General features: G+C 41.6%; 1 protein-coding gene across 2 annotated transcripts in view; it reads right to left on the reverse strand.

Moving 5' to 3' along the window:
- KCNH1 (potassium voltage-gated channel subfamily H member 1) overlaps positions 1 to 21,389 on the reverse strand; it is a 297,899-nt gene that overhangs the window by 248,809 nt on the left and 27,701 nt on the right. For both annotated transcript variants that reach the window (XM_016158549.2, XM_016158548.2), the window contains exons 4-5: positions 12,863 to 12,991; positions 5,191 to 5,309 (exon numbers count right to left, since the gene is read on the reverse strand). In XM_016158549.2, coding sequence (XP_016014035.1) covers positions 5,191 to 5,309; positions 12,863 to 12,991 — 248 coding nt within the window. The remainder of the gene's footprint in view (positions 1 to 5,190; positions 5,310 to 12,862; positions 12,992 to 21,389) is intronic.

Below are 21,389 nucleotides of genomic sequence, written 5' to 3' on the forward strand. Positions count from 1 at the left end.
ATAAATCTATGGGTCCATGTTATTCTCATCTGAACTTAGCACCTCCTTTTAAAGAGAAGGAAGAGGAGGAAACAGAAGCTTAGATGTGAAATGACTTGCCCGAAATCACACAGCTAAATAAGTTGTCAAATGAGTTATAACCTGTAATGTTGTTTCAGCTCATTACTCCCGTCATCTTCATGAAACACAGAAGCACATAAGGCATCTACCAGGTCTCCTTGCGATGAGGCGGCATCAGGAGCTGTGAGCACTTACCACCCCTGACATGACTAAACAAACATGCCTCTGCTCCAGCCATCACAACTGCATATCTCAAGTTATATCTTGACCTGGCTCCTTCACAGGGAAGAAGTGAGAGGTTGTAATAAGAAGAAGTGACTTCACCTCCACATCTTCCCCACAGCCATTCCGTAGAGAGAGAGGCTGGCACTAAAGTGGTCCTAGCCAGACTAAACCCAAGCAGGGTCACTCCTGCATGAAGGTCACACAGTGACTTATACATTGACCATGACCTTCCTCCCTATGAAGGCAGAATGAGTTACAGCAGCGAGGTGGTGGCAAACTTAGAGCTGTGCCCCCTCAGATCCCACTTCAAGAAAGGATTCTCTGCCCAGCTGCATGGTGTACAGTTAGCTGACAGACTCCTGTTAGCTTCCTGAGGGACAGGAACCTGAACTTTCCAGTGAGGCACCTGCCAATAACTGAGCAAGGAGGTCGTTGAGGGGCCTGGCATGGGACTCCTCTAGCTGGCCATCTCCCAGGCAGAGCTCCCCGTCAGGATGGCAGGGCCTCTATCAGATCTGTGCTGTGGTCTGATGCCACCTACCCAGGACTACTTCCTCCCTCTTTTCTGTCACGGATTTGTGAAATTCACAGCCCAGGGGCACAGGCTCACTGAACTAGCTAATCACAGGATTATAGAATGTTTCTTCTCCCCCTACACCTTACCACCACACCACTAAGGGCCTATTAACCCAAGTTTCTTTTACCCAGCACATCATGTTCAGCTTTCAATAAAAAGTTGCAAGACATACTTGAAGGCAAAAAACACAGTTTGGAGAGACAGAGCTAGCAACAAAACCAGACCCAGATATGGCAGGAATGTTGAAATTATCTGACCAGGAATTTAAAACAATTATGAATAATATCGTAAGGGCTCTAATGGAAAAAGTAGCACGCAAGACCAGACAGATAATGTAAGAGTAATAGAAATTCTAAGAATGAACCCAAAAGAAACACTAGAGCTCAAAAACACTGTAACAGAAATGAAAAATGTCTTTGATGGGCTCATTAGTAGACCAAACACAGATGAGGGAAAAAAAATCTCTGAGCTTGAGGATATATCAATAGAAAACTCTGAAACTGAAAAGCAAAGAGAAAAAGAACCCGTTAAAAATAGAAGAGAATACTAAGAACTATGTGGCAACTACAAATGGTATAAAATACATGTAATGAGAATACCAGAAGCAAAAGAAAGAAACAGAAGAAATAAGTTTCAAATATGAAACAATAAAGACTGAGAATTTCCCTAACTTCGTATTAGAGACAAAACCACAGATCCAGGAAGTTCAGAGAACACTAAGCAGGATAAATGACCCAAACCCTAAATGACCAAAGAAACAAAGACAAGGGACAGGAGGGAGGAATTAGGAATATTTTATTATTATTATAAGGCACTTGCAGTATAGTGTTATCTAAACAGATCTTGGATTAGTCGTAAATGCATACTGTAAACTCTAGGGCAGTAAATTTTTTTTTTTAAGTATAATTAATATGCTACAAAAAGAGTGAAAATAAAATCTTGTAAAATCCTCAGCTAAAACCACAAAAGGCAGAAAAAGACAAAATAGGAACAAAGAACAAGGACAGCAAATAGAAAATAATAAGAAATATGGTAAATATTAATCTAACTATATCAATAATCTCTTTAAACATCAATAGTCTAAATATGTCAATCAGGAAAGAAATTGTCTAAGTGAATCAAAAAACAAGACCCAATTATATGTTGTCTATAAGAATCCACTTTAAATATAAAGACAAGTATAGATTAAAATAAAAGGACGAAGAAAGATATACCATGCCTATACTAATCAAAAGAAAGCTAGGGTAGCTATATTAATTTCTGACAGACCAGACTTCAGAGCAAGAAGAGTTGTTGGGGGTAGAGAAGGGCACTACATAATGAAAAAGGGGTCAGTTTTCAAGAAGATACAACAATCCTTAATGTGTATGCACCAAACAACACAGCATCAAAATATGTGGGGCAAAACTGATAGAACTCCAAAGAGAAATAGATGAATCCACTACCAAAGTTGGAGATTTTAACTCCCCTCCATCAGAAATGCACAGATCCAGCAAGGAGAAAATAAGTAAGAACATAGCTAAACTCAACAACACCATCACTCAATAGATATAATTCACATCTACGGATTATTTCGTCCAATAACAGCAGAACACACATTATTCTGAAGCTCACCTGAAACATTCACCACGATAGACCACATTCTGGTCTATAAAACATACCTCGACAAATTTAAAAGAATAGAAATCAAATAATGTTTGCTCTCAGACCACAATGGAATTAAACTAGAAGCCAATAACAGAAAGACAGCTGTAAAATCCCAAAATATTTGGAGATTAAACAACACACTTCAAAACAACACATGGGATCAAAGAAGGAATCTCAAGAGAAATGTTAAAATATTTGAAGTAAATGAAACTCAAAACACAACTTATCAAAATTTGTAGGATGCAGTGAAAGCAGTGGTCAAAGGGAAATTTATAGCATTGAATATATGTATTAAAAAAGAATTCCACTTTAGGAAACTAGAAAAAGAAGAGCAAATGAAAACCAAAGTAAGCAAAAGGAAATAAAATTAGAGCAGAAATCAGTGCAATTGAAAAAGAAAACCATGGGAGAAAATCAACAAAGTCAAAAGCTGGTTCTTTGGAAAACTCAATAAAATCAATAAGTGTCTAGGTAGGCTAACTAAAGTTTACAAGCCCCTGGGATGAGACCCAGATGTTTACCATGAGGCCTCATGGTACCAATCAAGACCAACTACTTAAGCCAGACAGGTAGACAAAAACACTTAACACCATTTTTTTTCTTACATCCATTTGATAAAATTTTTGAAAAACACTACTGACGAGCATCTATTATGTGCCAGACACTGTTTTAAGTGCTTAGGACATATTAATGAAAAACAAACACAATAAATAAGTAAACCATACAGTATATTACAAGGTATTAAGTGAAGAAAAATATAGAATAGGTTGAGTTACGAGTATTTTTTATTTCGCTTTATATATGACACATATGTATATATGCTAAGCAAATACTTTTATTTTCTTCCCGGTCTTATGCCCTTATCATCTAACATAAGATATACTAATAATTATAGTCAACATCTCAGTAATCGAGTTACTGGATACTGAGAAGAGTCACCCAAGAACATTACCTAAGGACTCTGCATCCTCTTTGGGAAAAGGGTTGGCGTGTCTTTGGTTAGATGCAGGATAACTGAAACATGTTAGGCTGAAGTATGATGTTGCTATTGTTTTATTTGGAGAGTCGCATGGTTTAAAAAATATGTATGAGCCTCAAATTGACAAGTGTAAACTGTAATGATTAGTTTTAAGTGTCAGCTTGTCTAGGCCATGGTACCAGGTTATTCAATCAAACACTAATCTAAGCATTCCTGTGACGGTGTTTTGTAGATGCAATTAACACCTTTCAGGAAAGGAGATTATACTCTAGAATCTGGGTGGGCCCCATATAATCAGTTAAAGGCCTTAAAGGCAGAACTGAGGTTTCCTTGAGGAAGAGGAAACTCTATCTGTAGAGTTCAACATCAGCTCCTCCCAAGAGTCCCCAGTCTGCCAACCTGCCCGACAAATTGGGACTTGCCTAGCCAGCACCCCACAATCATGTCAGCCAACTCCTAGCAATAAATGTCCTACTATGTAAACATCTTACTGATTCCATTTTTCTGGTAGAACTCTGATTGATACAGGTAGTCACATAGAGAAAAAGACATTTCAGCAAAGACTTGCAGCTGGTAAAGGAGTTGTCACATAAATATCTGTGGGGAGAGCAAGCCTGGTGTGTGCCAGGAATAGAATAAGAGTGAGTGAGGCGAAGAACAGTAGGAGAGGTTACTTTATTAACCAAAAGAAGAAACAAGGACAGGGAAAGTACAGGCTGTAAGCTGAAAGGCCTCTTTTATCATTATTTCTATCATAAGCTGAGCCCACATCACGGCAAGAAAACAATGCTGCCGCCATACAATCGTCTCTCCTTTAACGTGACACAAATGAATGCTCCCGTCTCCACGGCTGGTGGAAGCTTTTGGCTGCTACAAGGACATCCTCTGTAGTTAACTCATTCGATGTTCATTGCACACGTGCAGAGCACCCACTGTGAGCTGCACCATGCTGGGAGTTTCTCCCTTAGAAGGATGGGAGCCAGGGGTCAGGTCAGAAAGGGCCCTGTCATTCAAGCATGGATCAAGAAGTGACTGGCCACCACCAGGCAAAGACGCAGCTTTTGCTGTCATCGTTGGGTAAGATGGAAGTTTGCTGTGTGGAAGGTATAATTCTCTTAATTGATACCACCCAGGTCTAGTTGATAAAATGAAGACCAAGCATCACCAAAGACAGATAACAGTAACTTTGGTGCATTAAGCTTGGCCAACACCTTGTCCTGGCTTCCCAGCCTCTCACCTGTCCCAGTCTCTCACCTGTCCCAGCCAAAGGGAGGATACCACCCTGGCTAGTGGGATTATAAGTGACTTTTATTTTCTTCTTTTCACTTCCTGTATATTATTTTTCTATACTACTATGTATTGCTCAAATAATAAAATTGTTTTTGGTTTACAAGTAAAGCCCCTTTGTATATATAGTCCTTCTACCTCCTTCCCTACTCCTTCGAAAAAGTGAACTGACACTTGTAATCTCAAGCAAGTTGGAACAGAGCTGTCTGCAGTCCCTTCCACATATGGGAAGGTACAAAGTACAAAGCTGAAAGAAATTTGGTCACTTATCCAAAGTCACACATGGTGGTGTGTGGCCCAGCCAGGACAAGACCCTGAATGTCCCTGCAAACCAGCATACTTGCTCTGTACCATTTTCTGAGCCAGTGGCCCCCACAGAAGTGAGGTGTAAGATCAGCTGACCCTTTGCCCTTACCTCGGCCAGGCGCGAGTGCTTGTGGACGTTCTCGCCTTTTTGCACGCTGGGAGCCAGCTGCTGCAGGACACCCCTGCTGCTTGTCAGTGCCCTGGTCAGCCGAGCAAACTTCCCCCAGCCTGAAGCATGTGGAAAAGAGAAAAGACAAGTTCAGTGCTGTCCTGAAAGCACATGGACATTCACACCGCAAGGTGCACGGTCAGAAGCAGACACCCCCACTGTCCTGAGCTCTCATGAGTCACTCCGCATTCTTCGCAATGAGAGTCGCTGCTCAGAAACGCATGCAGACATGCTCAAATTTGCGTAGCGATTTACTTTTCCCTTGCGCTTCCACTTTATCCTAATCTCAGCTGGTGAAATAGGTAGGGCAGGTCTTAGTACCACTTGGCAAGAGAGAAAGCGAGGCACAGAGCGCCTAGACAAAGAGAAAGAGTCTAGAACCCAGATCTCTCTGCTCTGGCCTAAGGCATTTCTGCCAAATACTACGAGGCAATAGAGATGTTTCTCTGACTTTGTGACTGGGCTCAGGCTGTTCCCAAGCCCCACATCACCTGATGCAGGGACCACCTGGGACCAAGATGGTTCCACGTTTTAAACAGACAAGCTAGTCAAATGGTCGTTCTATACATTACATTCTCCAAAGCCAGGGGAATAAGCAACAAATTTAATCCCCAGGTAGGTGGAGGGGAAGGCACTGGCACATTTTAGCCCCCTCTGGTGTAGGGGAAAGACGGTTGACGACAGGTCCCCTTAAAACAAGAAATTAAAAGAGCCTAGTACCGAACTTAGTACCAAGAACGCAGTGAAGAAATCTGGATACAAGTCCCATCTCTGCCTCCAGCTTGCTTTGTGATCACCACAAGTTAAGTTCTCTGGACTTCAATTATCCTATCAGTAAAGTAGAAATTAAAACACTCTACTTCCCTAAAGGCTGAGTGCATTTGCCTGGTAAAACGAAGGGGCTAAGTTTAGAGGGCTGTGGTTAGTGGGCTAAAACAGAGGCTGTCTTGAGGCTTCCTTGGCCCTCTGGACTAGTCCAGGAAAAGTAAAATGCTGGTCCTGTTTAATCCAGCTCACTGTATATTCCAGACTCTAAGACATATGAATGAACTTGACTGAGAATTTAAGACATATGAGTAACCTTTTAAAGGTCCCAAACGATTGTCCATTCTCAATATCCCAAACTCATTTGCATCAAGGCTATGACCATGGCAATTGCCTCACGAGACTTCTGAAAGCCCACCGGGGTTCCCAAGGCCAAGCTTGGGGTTGAGGGGCTCTGGCAAATAAACGGAGCATGAAACTATTTTTACATGACAGCTAAAAACAGGACAAGGCAATTTTATTTTCTGTCCTTTAAGTTTGGCAGCATTCAGCACCTGGCAGCAGAAATCTCATCTGCCAAATTTTACCCTGGAGCAGCTTTTCAAGATAGGCTTAGAATCCAGAGGAAAATGGAGCTCCTCCTTTCTTTGCAACCTTTAAGAATCATGATCTGAATAAATTTTTGTCGACATGGCAAGAATAGCAGAGTTCTTTTTTTTGTCACATTCCAGAAGTTCTGGGCTTTAATAAACAGTAGTGGCATTTTCATCATCCATCCTGATGCCATTAAGCAGAGAAATGGGACTGCTGGAGCCAGTGTGAAAAAAGCCTATGGTGGTCGGGCCGTGGGGGGTCCCATTAATGCTAATAGCAGGGGACAGCCCAGGCTCTGCAGGGGTCTTTGACATCTCCCCTAAATGTGCCATTTATGAACATGCTCACTGGAATTTGTTAAAGTAAACTGTGGACTAGAATTTTTTAAAGTCTCTTTCAGAGTCAAGCTCTCCTTCAGCTCAAAACAAAGCTGGAGTTGAATTCTACAAAGCTTTTCGAGAAGAGAAGAGAGTACATTTTTCAATCAAATAGAAAATAGTTGTGCGTGAAAACATCGGCACGGGCTCTGCAACCCCCCAGCCCCGCCCCTCCACGACCATCATTACCACCCCCACAGTGACCCACACTCTGCGAACAACAGTAAGAAGTAGGTGTCAGGGCAGACACCCCAGTCCTGCCTGGCAGGGAGTGCAGGGCCCTGGTCCATCAGCTGAGAGAGCACAAAAGGATGAGAAGAAAGCTCCCTGGCCCTCTGGGCACTTCTCCGCCCCGGCTAGGCTCTCACTATTTGTTCCAGCCCTGAGTCACTTTCCAAGAATGTGGCTCTTCAAAGAGCTGGCTGAGTGGAGGGCACGGGAAGATGAGTGGGCATTGGATGGAGAAATGGATAAACAGTGTGAAATCGGCCATCACGCTTCCACCAGGGTGGGCAGGCTCTGCCTATTCTGAAAGAAGGAAATAAGTTCTCTCCCAAATTCCACCCCCACGTTTTCCTTTCTGAACTATGGATACTTTCTAATAAGAACCATTGCCTAACCAGGTAAAAAGAACTTCATTCATTCATGTATTAGTTCTATAAACATAACTACTATATCCCAGGCATGATGTTAGGTACTAGAGAAACTAAGATAAAGAAGACACAGACTTTGGCTTCAAAGAGCATGCCCTCTAGTAGGGAAGACTGACAAATACCTCGTTTAAAAACTGTGATAGAATAAGCTAAGTTCTATAACAGAAATGAGCATGGGATGTTATGGCCAAGACTGTCCAGAGAAGGTGTATCTAACCCAGCCTGGAAGCCAGGGAGAGCCTCCCAGAGGAGGTGACACTAGAGGAAAATTTTGAAAGATGAGCAGGAGTTAAGAACTCAAGAAGGAAAAGACAGATATTCCACACAAAGGAAAAGCACCTACAAAGGCAGAAAGTCACACAGTCAGGTAGCATGTTGGGAACAGTAAGGCATTCGAAGTGGCTGTATAGATGAGGCATGGCTGGGGGAGGAGCGTAGGATGCAGACACAACGTGATGCTAAAGAAGTTGTCAGAGGCCAGATCGAGAAGAACTCAAGTGATAAGAAGCCAGACAGCAAGTTAAGAAATTCGAACCCTATCCTAAAACTCATAGAGAATCAGTGAAGGAGTTTAAATAAGGTGGGTAGAAGGAAATATAAACTGAGTTCATTTAAGAAGGGCAGAATGGCAGTGTAGATAGTACACTTTAAAAAAAAAAAAAGTGACAGGTAGAAAAGACCAGTCAGAACCCCAGGCAAGACACCATGGGGGCCTGGACCCATGTTGTAGCCTCGGCCGGGCCAAAAAAGGGGAGACTTGAGAACAGCTACCAGACAGATTCAAAAGGAGTTGGTGAACAATAGCTGTAGAAGGAGAGAAGAGGCAATCCAGGTGGCCTCTGGGTTCCTGGTTGGGTGACTGAGTGACAGCTGTGCAATGACATTATACACACAGGAAGAGAAGGAAACTGGTTTGATGGAGGATAATATGTACAATTTGGACCAAAGCTGTCTCTTACAGCAATCGGGAGAAACTATCCTGGAAGGAAGGGACCTCTCGTTGTCCACAGTGCAAACGGGGAGGGGCCGATCCTCTGAAAATCCAGTTCAAGGAAGGCAGCTGATGCACCCCTGCCCTTCGAGGAAGCCTTTCCGGGTTACTGTCCGACCCCAGTAGAGCTGCCCACTCCCTCCTCTGTACCCTCATTTTCCTTAGGCAGACTTCTGTTTATTCAGCACACATGCTTATTGGGTGTCGTTTGGGTGAGAGGGGGTGGGCAGGAGAGGAAGTGGGAGCACGCAAGGAAAAGAAGGACAGAAGGAAAGGAACGCGTGTGCAATCCAGCAATCAGCTCGAAAGCATTTATGGGCTCCTGTCCCCATTCTCAGCAAGGACAACCACTTTCCCCTTCCTTGACTCCACAATGGCCGCTGGTTTCAACTGGGGTGAGCCCCCACTAGACTGCTTTAGCCCACACAGCCCTGTATCTTCCCCAGGCCAGAAGAGATGGCTATGGGATGACCTGGGACTCCAGCTCCTCCAAGGGTAAGTGCAGAGACAGACCTGTACGCTCCTCCTTGGGAACTGTGCTGAGTCATTCCGAGGGGAAGTTACCAAGGATGCCTATGAGGTTTCCTCATTCCAATCGGAGGACTGTGAAGCCAGGCTTGTCCAGAGCTGTAGTCACAGATCCCCTTAGAGGAGCTGGTGCCATAACCCAACATCCAGAAGAGATCAATGGACACACGGGACCAGGATGGCTGGTCCATGTGGGCACCGCCTAAGTGTTCTCAAGTCTCCCTCCCCCAGTCTTTTCCCTATCGGTGTACAAATAATCAGAAATCTAGGATGACTTCAAGTAGCAGTTCACATTCTGTCATCCTAAAGGCCAAGACAGCATGTGAATATTGGAGGAGGAGACGGGGAACGGCTTATATCCGTTGCTCTGTTTCTTTCCCAAGAGGGCCTGACAAATATTCCACATGAAGACATATGGAGAAGGGTCAGAAGCTACGACAGCTTGCCAAAGCCCTCATCCCCAAATGCTCTAAATCTCTGGACTCTAAAAATCTCCTCTGGAGTTTTCCCTCCATTTTGTTGTCTGTATTTGGCTCAAGTTTAACTATGAATTTAGAAGTCAATAGGTGCATCTTTGAAAAAGAAATTGCTCCTTTAACATAAGATTATTGGAGGGGGATGGGGGATAAGAGAGAAAACCAGAGGGGTGACTCATCCTTTGGTGAGCAATGTAGAGAGAAAATCCTGAGCCTTATACTCTAATTCTTCTCTACCCTCATACCCAACGCTCCTGGCTTAGAAGAGAGAACTAGACAGAGAAAAATACCCTGCAGCCTACTCCCAATTACCCATAATAACAGAAAAGCAAGAAATACACACACGCGCACACACACACACACACACACACACACACACACACCCCAGAGCTGGTACCAAACAGCAAACCTAGCTTGACCTTCATTCCTGCTCCATGCCAAAGTGGGCACTTTTTGTCAGATAGCAAGGGAATCAGTCAAAAAATGGACAGAAAAGAGCAGATGAGGAAGTCAGGGGCCTGGATAATTCATAAAAAGGATCAAGACAACTGACGAACTAATGAAAGAGGGGGCTCAGGGAGCATTCCCTGGGCCCAACCCCTCTGCTCCAAGCTCCGTGAAAGGCAAGTTACCTTGTATCAGGTGTCAAAACAGTCTGCTGCCAATTATCCCATGCGGTTACCCCTCTGTGGGTTGATTGTGGGAAAATGTTAGGCACAAACTGGCTTCTCCATCACTGTGAGGATGAACTCACCCCATTCCCAAGCCCAACATGAGACACTACATGATCAGAGAAAACGTAGTCCTTTTAGAGACAATCCAAGCACAACTGACTTAAAAAAAAAAAAAATACTAATCTGGTGGTGGGAAAACATCTCACGCTGCTACGCCGAGGAGCAATTATCTGGGGATTTTTCTGGGAGTTTGGATTATCCACCCTCCCATTTCATCTCAAAAGTGAATTTTAAACAAGCCTGGGTCAGCGAGACTCTCAGGACTCTTCATGCTGACGGAAGCGTTGGGCCGAAACCCAGGCCGGGTCTGCTAGAATCTCCGTGTCAGAGCTCATCCAAGGAGGAAGGTCACGGCGGAGAACAATCCAGCCACATAGCAGCGTATTTTCCATCTTGATCTGATCTTTGTGGCCAGAACTGCAGTTTATGGACTTATAACAAACAAGGCCTGGAGAATTAACGTGCTCTTCTATCATAAATAGATTAGGATAAAATTTGACCTTGTCCTAAGCTGACCAGCACATCAAAGTGGGCCAGGGGCCCAGTGACATGACAGGTGGGAGGGTCTAAGCATGTCTGCCTTGGCATTTGAAATAAACAGGCTTCTAAAGTCATGTCCCAGAGGAGACACTAAGTATGACCGTTAACAGCATGATCCACCTACATCGAGGGCTAAAGTGTATGTATCTGTGTTTTCAATTTTTACAAATCAAGCCATGTGTTACTACTATTTATTTCACAAAGATAATATCTGGTTTCTTTGGCTAATAAGTAAGACTGTGTGTGTGTACGTGTGCGTGTGTGTCTGTGTGTGAACCAGAACTCTTTTATCAGAAAGGAAATACATCATCGAGGCAGATTAAATGAAGTGGAGCATTTTCTTCCTGAAAGAAAGTGAGTCTACGTGAGTTTCACCACATCACTCACAGAAATGAGTCTCACTTATCACACAGAAGAGATGAATGTGATTTATCTCTTCTTTCAGGTTTCATAAGAATCAAATGAAGACACTAGGTGACATGTGAGGCGTATTCTCTGTCAAGTATGCCTTTCCTGATAACCAACACCACCTCACGTCACCTAAAAACATCCTAGTGGCGACAAAAAGAAAACATTCTAACTCAACCAAACCACATGTTTTAAATTAAGTGAAAAATTGCAAACATAAGTGTCAAAATATCTGATTACCTTTAAAATATTATTTATGAGTTTATTCAGTCAAAAAAGCAAATGGCCTTTCTAGACAGTAGCAAGATGACAATCGTGAGTGAGTCTATCATCACATATTAGCTACTGCACTGAGAAATCTTCAAGTCAGAAACTAAAGATTGGAAAATCACAAATCTGGTTGGGAGACTTTATATTTTCTCTGTTCTCAGAACCAAAAGGCAGGCTGAAATTAATTTATTACACTATTAGATAGTTAAAAAAAAATTAGGATGCACTGGTATACACAGCTTCGTGCTCTAAACTCTATAAATGTAAGCCTCGAAATATGCCAGGATTTTAAATAAACTCAGAGGACATAGCCCTTGAGAGAACATCCACATAATTAATGCTTTTTATTTCCTCCTCTAGTGTCCATTTAACAACAGAGTTTTGTCCCATCGAGAATAATATTCCCTGGCTTAACTCTCTCCTGGACTCCACTCTCATCTCGCTGCTGCGTCTCAGGAAACCACAATGAGCAAAGCTCAGAGGTAGAGCTGGAAAATCAACCACGGAGCCAGGAAGCACTGCAACATGAAAGCCCTCCCAGTCTCTTAGTTATCCTGGGTGCACACTGTGGAAGAGGAATGGAAAAGAGTGCCATGACACCCCCTGACCCCAAACCTCTGGGAAGAACATACCATCTTTTGTGTATCCTGATGAGCGGGACCTCTTCAGGAGTTTAGCTGTTCCAGAAATTCTGAGCCATCTCCTCTCCTAATCCCCAATGTTATTTAAATAATATATGCATGTGATATAGCCAAGGTGAGAGCTAAAATCTGTGGTCACGGCTGATTAAATGATGCACATGGAAATGTTACTTATGTTCATTAATACCATGTTTCAAATGAATTAACTGTCTGTGGACTTAATCAGACAGGTAGACATGTGCTAAAAACTATCTTAAAAATCTTGAAACGCTAGAACTCAGTCAAGTCTAAAGGAGTTTATATATAAATGAGATGAATGTGGCCATGGACTGCCTCATTTGGGGGACAGACAACTGTCATGTGAAAACCTGAAAAGATTCTGATGATACCAGAAGTGCCCAACTACCTTCTTCTGTCTGAACTTTATTGGAAAGGGTTAATCTAAAAAGGTATGAAATGGATTCAAGTGTTTTCCAAAACAAGATTTTTTTTCTCTCTTTCTCCCCCCTCAATGCATTCCAGAAGAATACAATGCTTTACTCAACAGTAAACCTCAAATTCTCCATAACAAGAGTCACACTTACAGGCAAAAAAAAAAAGGCATAAATATATTAGTACAAATCAGAATTACAAACCTTTACATGAATCATCCTCAATAGGCTGTTTGAAAGCTGTTATGTCACTGAAAGTGCAAAGAAATAAGACCACTTTATCCTGTTCATTTCGAATTGGAGCGATTTTCACAAAGAACCACACAGGTGTCCCTGAAAGAAATATCAAAAGGTTGGTCAGTAATTTGCCTTCTCATTTGAGGGGTTATGGAAGCGAAGACTTGGGAATGAATAGGCACAAATATTCATTTATTTTTTTTAGAAAGCTTCGTTCCTTTGGGTGCTGGGGTTATTATACCATTAATTTCTCTTCTTTCTGGAATAAAATCTTTCACAGTGACTACTCAGTGATGCTTTTCTTCTGTTCAATTAATTTTCTAAGTGCAGATCTCTTAACTCTTGTAAAATGATTAGAAAACAGATTGAAAATCCTTCCTGATGTATGGAGGTAACTAAGGTACAGAGATCTAAAGACTTACCTTAGACCACGTAGTGGACAAGTAGAGAGTAGAGGCCAGGATGGGCACTTCAACCATGGCCAGTAGACCATGCAAACTCAAATTTCCATTGTTAAAGGGCCCCGGTGTGAAAATCCAGTTTGAGAATCCATCAATTTGGCTCCCATGCTCAATCAACCGTGGGCCAGACACTATATTTCTAAGCTTTTCTCCCCAAAAGAAAAATCCAAAGTGTCCGATACAATAGCAAATGACAACATGTGAAGGAAAAGAATCACCACAATGATTCTCCCAGCAATGGCTTCCCCAGAAAGGGAAGTTTTTGGGTTACAGCTGTGATTACATCAGTGCCTTAGGAAGCCTGGTGAATGTCTCAATTTCCATTCCTTATTCCTGAGCTAAAGTGGAAGATAAATAAGCTCTTCCAAAGCACTGCTCTGATCCACAGAAGGAGAAGGTGGGCAGGGCTTATCTGATTGACTTCTCAGAAAGGGCGCTCACTTAGCCTATGTCTTCCAAAAAATAATTGGGGAGAACAACGAGTATTTTCTATCTGTAGAGGACATCAGCAAGACTGACCAATCAATTCTGTGAAACAAAATTGAATGAGACACAAAGCGATACGTTCTTTCCTATCTAGTTCTGTAGCCCAGTTTCTAAAACAGCATCTGGCATATAAGAACTTAGGAACTACTTGCTAAATTTTGCATAACCAGAATATCACTTTACATACTATTTTATGAGCATTTTTAAGTTAAACAAAAAAAAAAAAACAGTAAATATTTCTCCAGGTTGTTAAGTATTAGAGAAGCAGCCTACACACCAGGCACTGTGCTCAGCATTTTATCTTATTTTAGGAGATAGTAACTCTAAGTAACTTAAGCAAATAACTCGCTGAATCTCAGCGATGGAAATAGATCCTCAAGAGGTCACCTGGGTCTCTCTGCCTGCAATCACATCAACATCTATGCTACACAATACGGACAGAGAGACATCTCTGATTAACATTAGGGTTAGCCAATTTAACAATAACTAGCTTACATATCTGCCTAGACCACTTATTCGTATGTAAGTATGAATAATCCTAAAATGTACACTCAAACAGGCAGCAAACAGATCAGATGGGAATTTGTTCTCCTTAAATCTTAACTACTATGTATTCGCCCATAGTTAATTTTGATCTTCTGCCCATTTTCTCTTTCTATCATTTTCAGCTGTCAGTTTCTGGGTGCTCTTAGAAGACAAATAAACTATAATGTCACTAAGAAAATGTGTTTTGAAAGAAAAGTCCACCAGACAAAAAGCACAAATAGCATTCCAAAATCAAGAATATGGCCTCTGAATTATCCACTGTTTTTCGAAATTTTGTTACTATTACTCCCAGTCCCCTTCTCAGAATCTATAGGATTTTAAACCATTTTCAGTTAAGTAACAGAAAATTCAGAAGAGACTGTCACACCAATTGATCCTACACACCCACAGCTCTCAGGTATATCTTAGCTAGTAAGACAAAAAGCAAACAAATCAAAAAACCATTTTCTTTTTGCTCTAAAGAAAACTTTAGGCAATTTTCTTTTAAGATGGTAAGCCAGAAAGCACTTGTAATTTATCAAACTAGTAATAAATCAAATAAGGGGATGTCTAACACCAGGAGCCTTGTCTTGCTGGAATCCCCAGAACCTTCTCCTTCACGGCTGCCACCTGTGGGCCCTCCACTGCGCTGTATCAGCTAGGCCCGGTGTCCTGGAATGGTGCAATTGGCACTGCGCCATCTAATCTTTAGATTCCATTTATGACCACTGGGCGACACAGGTTAAACCTTGTGTTTGAGCCCTGTCTCTTCTTTTATTGATTGTCTTGGCCGTGTCACTTTAACTTCTCTTAGAATCAGTTTCCTCATTTGTAAAATGGGGATAATAGACATGTCTGGTACATAGTTATTTAAAACTATTACTTTCTTTTCTTCTTTCCTTTTAAATTCCTCACCTATAAGATTGAAATGCTCACTATCACCTCACAGGGGTGTTTGGATGACTTAAAAGACCGTGGATGACTCATACGTTTAATGAAACTCTGGAGCTACCTCCACCTGCTCTGAGAGAAGAGAGCCAGTCTCAACCACAACAAGCGGAAGGCTGGAAAAACCAAGGCGTAAGCCTCAAAGGAATTAAAATTTAATTGAAGAGCAAAAAACGAAATCTAAACAAATGAAGTTACATTGTTTGTAAATGAGAATATTCAATTTTTTAAGTCCTACCTCCCCACTTAATATACACATATAATGCAATTTCAAACAACATCTCAATTGTTCTTTTTTCATTTGTTTTTCTCAGAGCTTGATGAACTGAAATTCAATTCATATAAAAAAAATAAAAATAGAAGATGTCCAAGAAATTTTTGAAAAGAAAAATGACAAGGACTACCTACTCCAGTAAATTGAGAGCCATTGGCATGGGCCCCAAAACAAGCAATGATGAAAATAATCCTATCATTTACTGAGTCCTTACAATGAAGCCATGCCCTGTCACATTACAGTTCACTTCTCACAACTGAGAAGTAGAATTGCTGCTATGACAATATTCCCATTTTACATATGGTGAAGACCACTGGAAAAATATCGTAACCAAAGTCGTGCAGCGAATAAGTTATAAAAGGATTCCTGGAAAAGGAGAGGAGAGAAATAAACCCAAGAATGTGTGAGAATTCAGCACATAAAGAACAGGGCTTTTCAAATGAGAAGGGAAGAGCTGGATTTTTAACAAATAGTATAGTGGCCCCGCCTTATCTGAGATTTCCCTTTCAACAATTTCAGTTACCTGCAGTAAACCGTATTCTGAAAATACGTAGTGAAAATTCCAGAAATAAACAATTCATAAGTTTTAAATTATGCACCGTTCTAAGTAGCTTGGAGTCTCATACTGTTCTGAGTAGTGATGAAATCGCGTGAGGCCCTGCTCCATCCACCTGAGATGTGAATCATCTGCCGTCTCCACGCCGTGTATGCTCCCTGCCCCTTCGGCACTTAGCGATCTTGGTGATCAAGTCAATTGTCATGGTATGGCAGTGCTTGTGTTAAGGAACCCTAATTTTACCTAATAATGGCCCCAAAGTACGAGAGTAGACATGCTGCCAATTCAGATATGCCAATGAGAATCCATATAGTGCTTTCTTTAAGTGAAAAGGTATGTGTGTATATGGAAAAACATAGTATCTATAGGGTTTGGTACTATAATATGCATGGTTTCAGGCTTTCACTGGGGGTCTTGGAATGTATGCCCCACAGATAAGGGAGGGCTACTATATACTAAGACAACTAAATAAGCACTATGGAAATAAATTAAGTTAGACTGCTGCTACATCGCATAATACATAAAAATAAATTCCAAATGGTTTAATGTTCTAAATACTCTAACACAGCTATAAATGTACCAGAAGGAAAAATGGAAGAATATTTTTATTATCTGAGTAAGAGGAAGAGCTTCCTAAGCACTATATAAAGCTCAGAACCGCAAAGAAAAATACTGACAAAATTTTTTTACTTCTATATAGTATTTTTTCAGTTTCTAAAAAAAATTTTTTTAAATATGAAAAATATTTTTTTCATTTTGTGTGTGATTTAGGATCGATATCCCCTATAGCTCCTAGCACTGAATAAGCAGAAGACAATCCATTAGGAAACTAGGCAAAATAAGACTATTTTCCTATTAGATTTTTCTCCACAACTAGATTGTAACCTCCTCCAAGGGACACTCAATTTCTTCTGTCTGGATCTCTCTGGCTCAAACCCATAGGCCTACAGTAGGTAATCAATAGGTCCTTGGCCAGCAGCTTCTTTCTGGCTTGGTAGAATGCTACAAGATGACTTTCTCAGGGCTTGTCTGGTGGAGATGCTGATCCAGAGCTCCCCAACATAGGGCCACCAGCCTAGCCACAAGTCATGGAGTCAGTCCCACACTGGTAACTGTTCCCCAGAGGGTGTACTGCTTTCACTTGAGGCTGATACCTCTTGACGTTCTCATTTGAAAAACGGAAAAACTAACTGACTGGCACAAGAATACTGAATGAGTTTATTAATGACAACTGTCGCTGATGTAAGACAATTATCTACCATACTGAAAATGAATCAAGTAACGATACAGAATATATAGCAAACCAAAATGTCCAGGGTTACTGGTCAGACTGTCCAATAGATAGAAAGAAACTTTTTAAATAATCCATCTTTCGAGATATTTAATGGTATCTATACACTCATTCCAAAACACACCATGAAGCCTTCTACTCCCAACACCCCCTAAAGGTAGGACAAATATTAATGCTTATCAATAGACAATCCTTTCTACAAAGTTATGCTTGCCAATACTACAGAATGGGAGAAGGCGAAAAAAGAATCAAAACAATTTATTAAGAGCTTGTAAAATATCAGTAAGAAAATCACTGGAATTAAATAGAATACATGGGCAAAGAATCTGGACAATTAACATTAAAAAGTATAATTTCAAATGGATAGTAAATAGGAAAAAAATTTGAATCTCACTCACATTAAAAATATTCATTAAATTAAAAAAATTAATTGTTGGCAATTTGATAATTTAAGAGTTACACTGTTTTAGGCTGGCATGGCACGGAGTTGGATGCTCATAATATTCAAGTAAACTTGGAAATGGTTTCGATTCCCAGAACACTATTTGACAAAATGTCCCAGAAACCTTAGTTCATATCCCTTGACCTAGTAATTCTCAACTTCTAGGAAATATTTCATAATGTCCACAAAATACCTTTGCACAAATATCTTCACCTTAACATTGCACTTAATAAAGAAAATTTAGAGCTTTATAAATACCCAGTAACAGAAGTATTAATAAAATTCCAAATTATGTTTTTGAGGAATTTTAATGATGGGAATATTTTTGTGATAAAAGATTGCATAATTGTATAATTTCAAATTGCATATATGTCAAAATCTCAATTATGTAACATGTGCACAGACAAAAACTAAAAAGAAACACACCAAAAAGTTAAGAGGATAGTAGTATTCCTCTGAATCTTTGTCTTTGGGGTGACCATTTTTCTTCTTTATGCCTTCCTTTATTCTCCACTGTAAAAATGCATTAATTTAAAAATGAGAAAGAAAAATAAACATTCTTTTAGTTGATGACATTTCACATTTTAAAATCTCAACGGAGTGGGGGAGGGTTTCCCCAAGGGACTCAAGACTGCTAAAAATGATGAAAGTTTCAAGCTAATGAACCACAAAGTTTAAAAATAGAAGCAAACCCTGCCTCCTCCTTTCTCTCCTCCTACCCGCTTATGCTCAGTCTGCTCCTCCCACTCCATCACGGGCCAGTTCGGCCCCACATTGCTCACTCCTCAGCTCCGATGCCCTCTCTCTGAATTACATACTTTTCTTCACTCATCTGTTTCTTGGTAACTATCAAGTTCCTTTAAAAAAAAAAAAATCATTTACCTTTTTTTAAAAATTTTATTTATTATGGTGACATTGGCTAATGAAATCCAACAAGTTTCAAGTGTACAATTCAACGGTAAGTCATATATATTTTGCATTGTGTATTCACTGCCCATAGTTAGATTTCTTTCTGTCACCACATATTTGATCTCAAGTTCAAAGCCATTCAAACATTCGCTGAGCACCTCTTCCAGGCCAGGCTCCGTACTAGATTCTTGGTTAGTTTTACTTCAGGCCAGACAAGAAGTTCCTAACAGGAAGCGCTGTGCTTCCCACTTCCTGGGCACTGCGTGAAGCCGGGCAAACTGAGGGAAGAGCCAGTCAGTGGTCACCACCATAGTCAGCCTCCTCCCAATTTCCCCTCCATCCCCAGCATCTCACTATCTCATCTGCCTCCTCTCCTGAGCAGGCCGCACTCATCTTATCACCACGGTGATTTCTAACAGGCCCATCCTCCAGTTTCCTATGCTCCATTCCATCTCCACACTCTACAGGAATCATCTTTCTAAAATGAAAATCCAATTATATACTTAACCCTTCATAAAACCTCTCAATGCACCTCACCCCCATCCTCTCTCCTCACAACTGCTGCTCTTATGACAAACTCTAAACTCTTTAATGCGGCTGTGTTACCGGCTCTCACTAACCTGGCAGCCCCACTGGTTACCCCTCATTTATTTAGATTTCAATGTAATTACTCCGTGAGTTTGGGGGGACCACTTTCTTTGTGTCAGGTACTGTGCTGGGTGCCATGAAGAAAGATACGCCCTGTAGGGATGGAAGTCAGTCTTCGCCGTAGTTGCTTTCTGTCCTGGCTACTCAGACTGACACATGCACAGCAGCCCCGCCATCGCCTGGGTGCAGAATCTCTGGCCCTTCCCCTAACTCACCGAAGAGACGTAGAATTTCAATTCGCAAGTGATTTCCCACGCATGTCAGAGTCTGAGAAGCCCCGCTTTGTGCCTTTCATCAGCCTGGGGTACTCTTCGCCCTTCTCTCTGCCTACGTGACACCTATCGTTCAGTTTCTGCATAGATTTCCTGTCTTCTAGGAAGACTTCCTTCCCTGACCTCCTAAGTTGGGGTTAAGTAATCCTCCATGTGCTGTCGCCATCAAAACACTCATAGCTCTGTCCTGTGGATGCTGCCCTGACCCCTGCAAACGCTGTGAGAGTAGAGGTTGTGTCTGTCTTTCTGTAACCGCATCCCTGGCAGCGAGTCTAGTGTCTGACATAGCTAGCTGGTCAATACAAAACTTAAAAATATATATATATAAAATTTGGTGCAACTCACATAAAAGTCCCAAGCATAATAAATAATTTCAAGTTTCTCAATTCCTCAGGGGAGGGCGAGATTTGGAGGAGTTGGGAGCAGGGAGCAGGGAGCAGGTTCCTAGGAAGAAACCGACACTATCTGCCTCAATTTCATGCTTCGCGTTTTATGTTCAGGCTTAGCCTTCTGTGGAACCTCTGCTCACCCACTAGATATCTCCGTGTAAATTAGAAAGAGAAGCTCCTCCCTCAGCACAGATGCAGTTCTAGGGGCAAGCCGGTTTCCAGCTGTCCCCTATACAGTGTGTTACCTGGGCTACCATATGAGGTGGCCTTGTCTTGCACTCACAGTTACACTGTCCCAGTCTCGGAAAAATGGCCATGGAACGAGCACTGGAAACCAGGTCCTGGCTGTGCATGACCTCAGGTAAGGTATGAAACCATCTAACTCTTTATACTATGGAAATAAACGGCATCAGCCCTGCCTACTTCACAAGGCTTAGAGAATCAACATTTTAAAACAGAGTGGAATCATACTCTCCAGTTTATTTTCTAACGTCAAAGAGTAAGGCAGAAATTGCACATGACCATGATTACTCTTGAAAATGCTTTAACATCACCTTAAGGAGCAGCCCTGTGCCGAGGCTGCCATGCATCTCTCAGTAAGACCACCTCAACCTCCAGGGAGAGAAAAGATGCTGATATTTTATAGAACATCAGCTGAACTAACTGGCCTACATGCAGAGGCCAGGTCTACCTACAGTACACAACTTTAAACTCCAGAATCACCTTCAGTGGGATGAGATGCAACACAAGGCCTTCAGTCCTGGAGGCGACGGAAGGAACTGCAGATTCCCTTCTCTCATCTCACACTCACTCTGGGGCACAGGCTCACTGAAGGGAATGGCGAGCAAAATCACTAACTCTCCCTTTTGTGCCAAACACATATGGTGAAATTTGGACAAGTTAAACACACAGTTTAATGAAGCTTAAAACCTCTGTAGCAAAACATAAATGCAAGGCATTACTTTAGTGATACACCTACCTAATCAGTATTCTATGTCATGAGGAACTCCACACCATTCAGTATACAAAGCTGCTAGTATGGAAAACCTTTCATTTATACCATTAGCTTGGGCACATGTGCAGAGAAGGCCACCGCTGGCATGCTCCTGGTCAGAGCTGTTGCCTTGAGTCGAGTTGTGTTCCTTGTAGTGGAAGGACTGGCATAGAGCTATTCACAGTCTTTCACCTCAATTTTCTTATGCCAAACAGTGGGGTAGGAGCTAGACCTCCTGGCTGAAAAAGTGAGATGGAGCAAGGCAACATCTCTAGCATAAAAGCTACAGGGACAACCCT

The sequence above is a fragment of the Rousettus aegyptiacus genome, unplaced genomic scaffold (genome assembly GCF_014176215.1).
Source record: "Rousettus aegyptiacus isolate mRouAeg1 unplaced genomic scaffold, mRouAeg1.p scaffold_m13_p_17, whole genome shotgun sequence".
NCBI classification, from domain to species: Eukaryota; Metazoa; Chordata; class Mammalia; order Chiroptera; family Pteropodidae; genus Rousettus; species Rousettus aegyptiacus.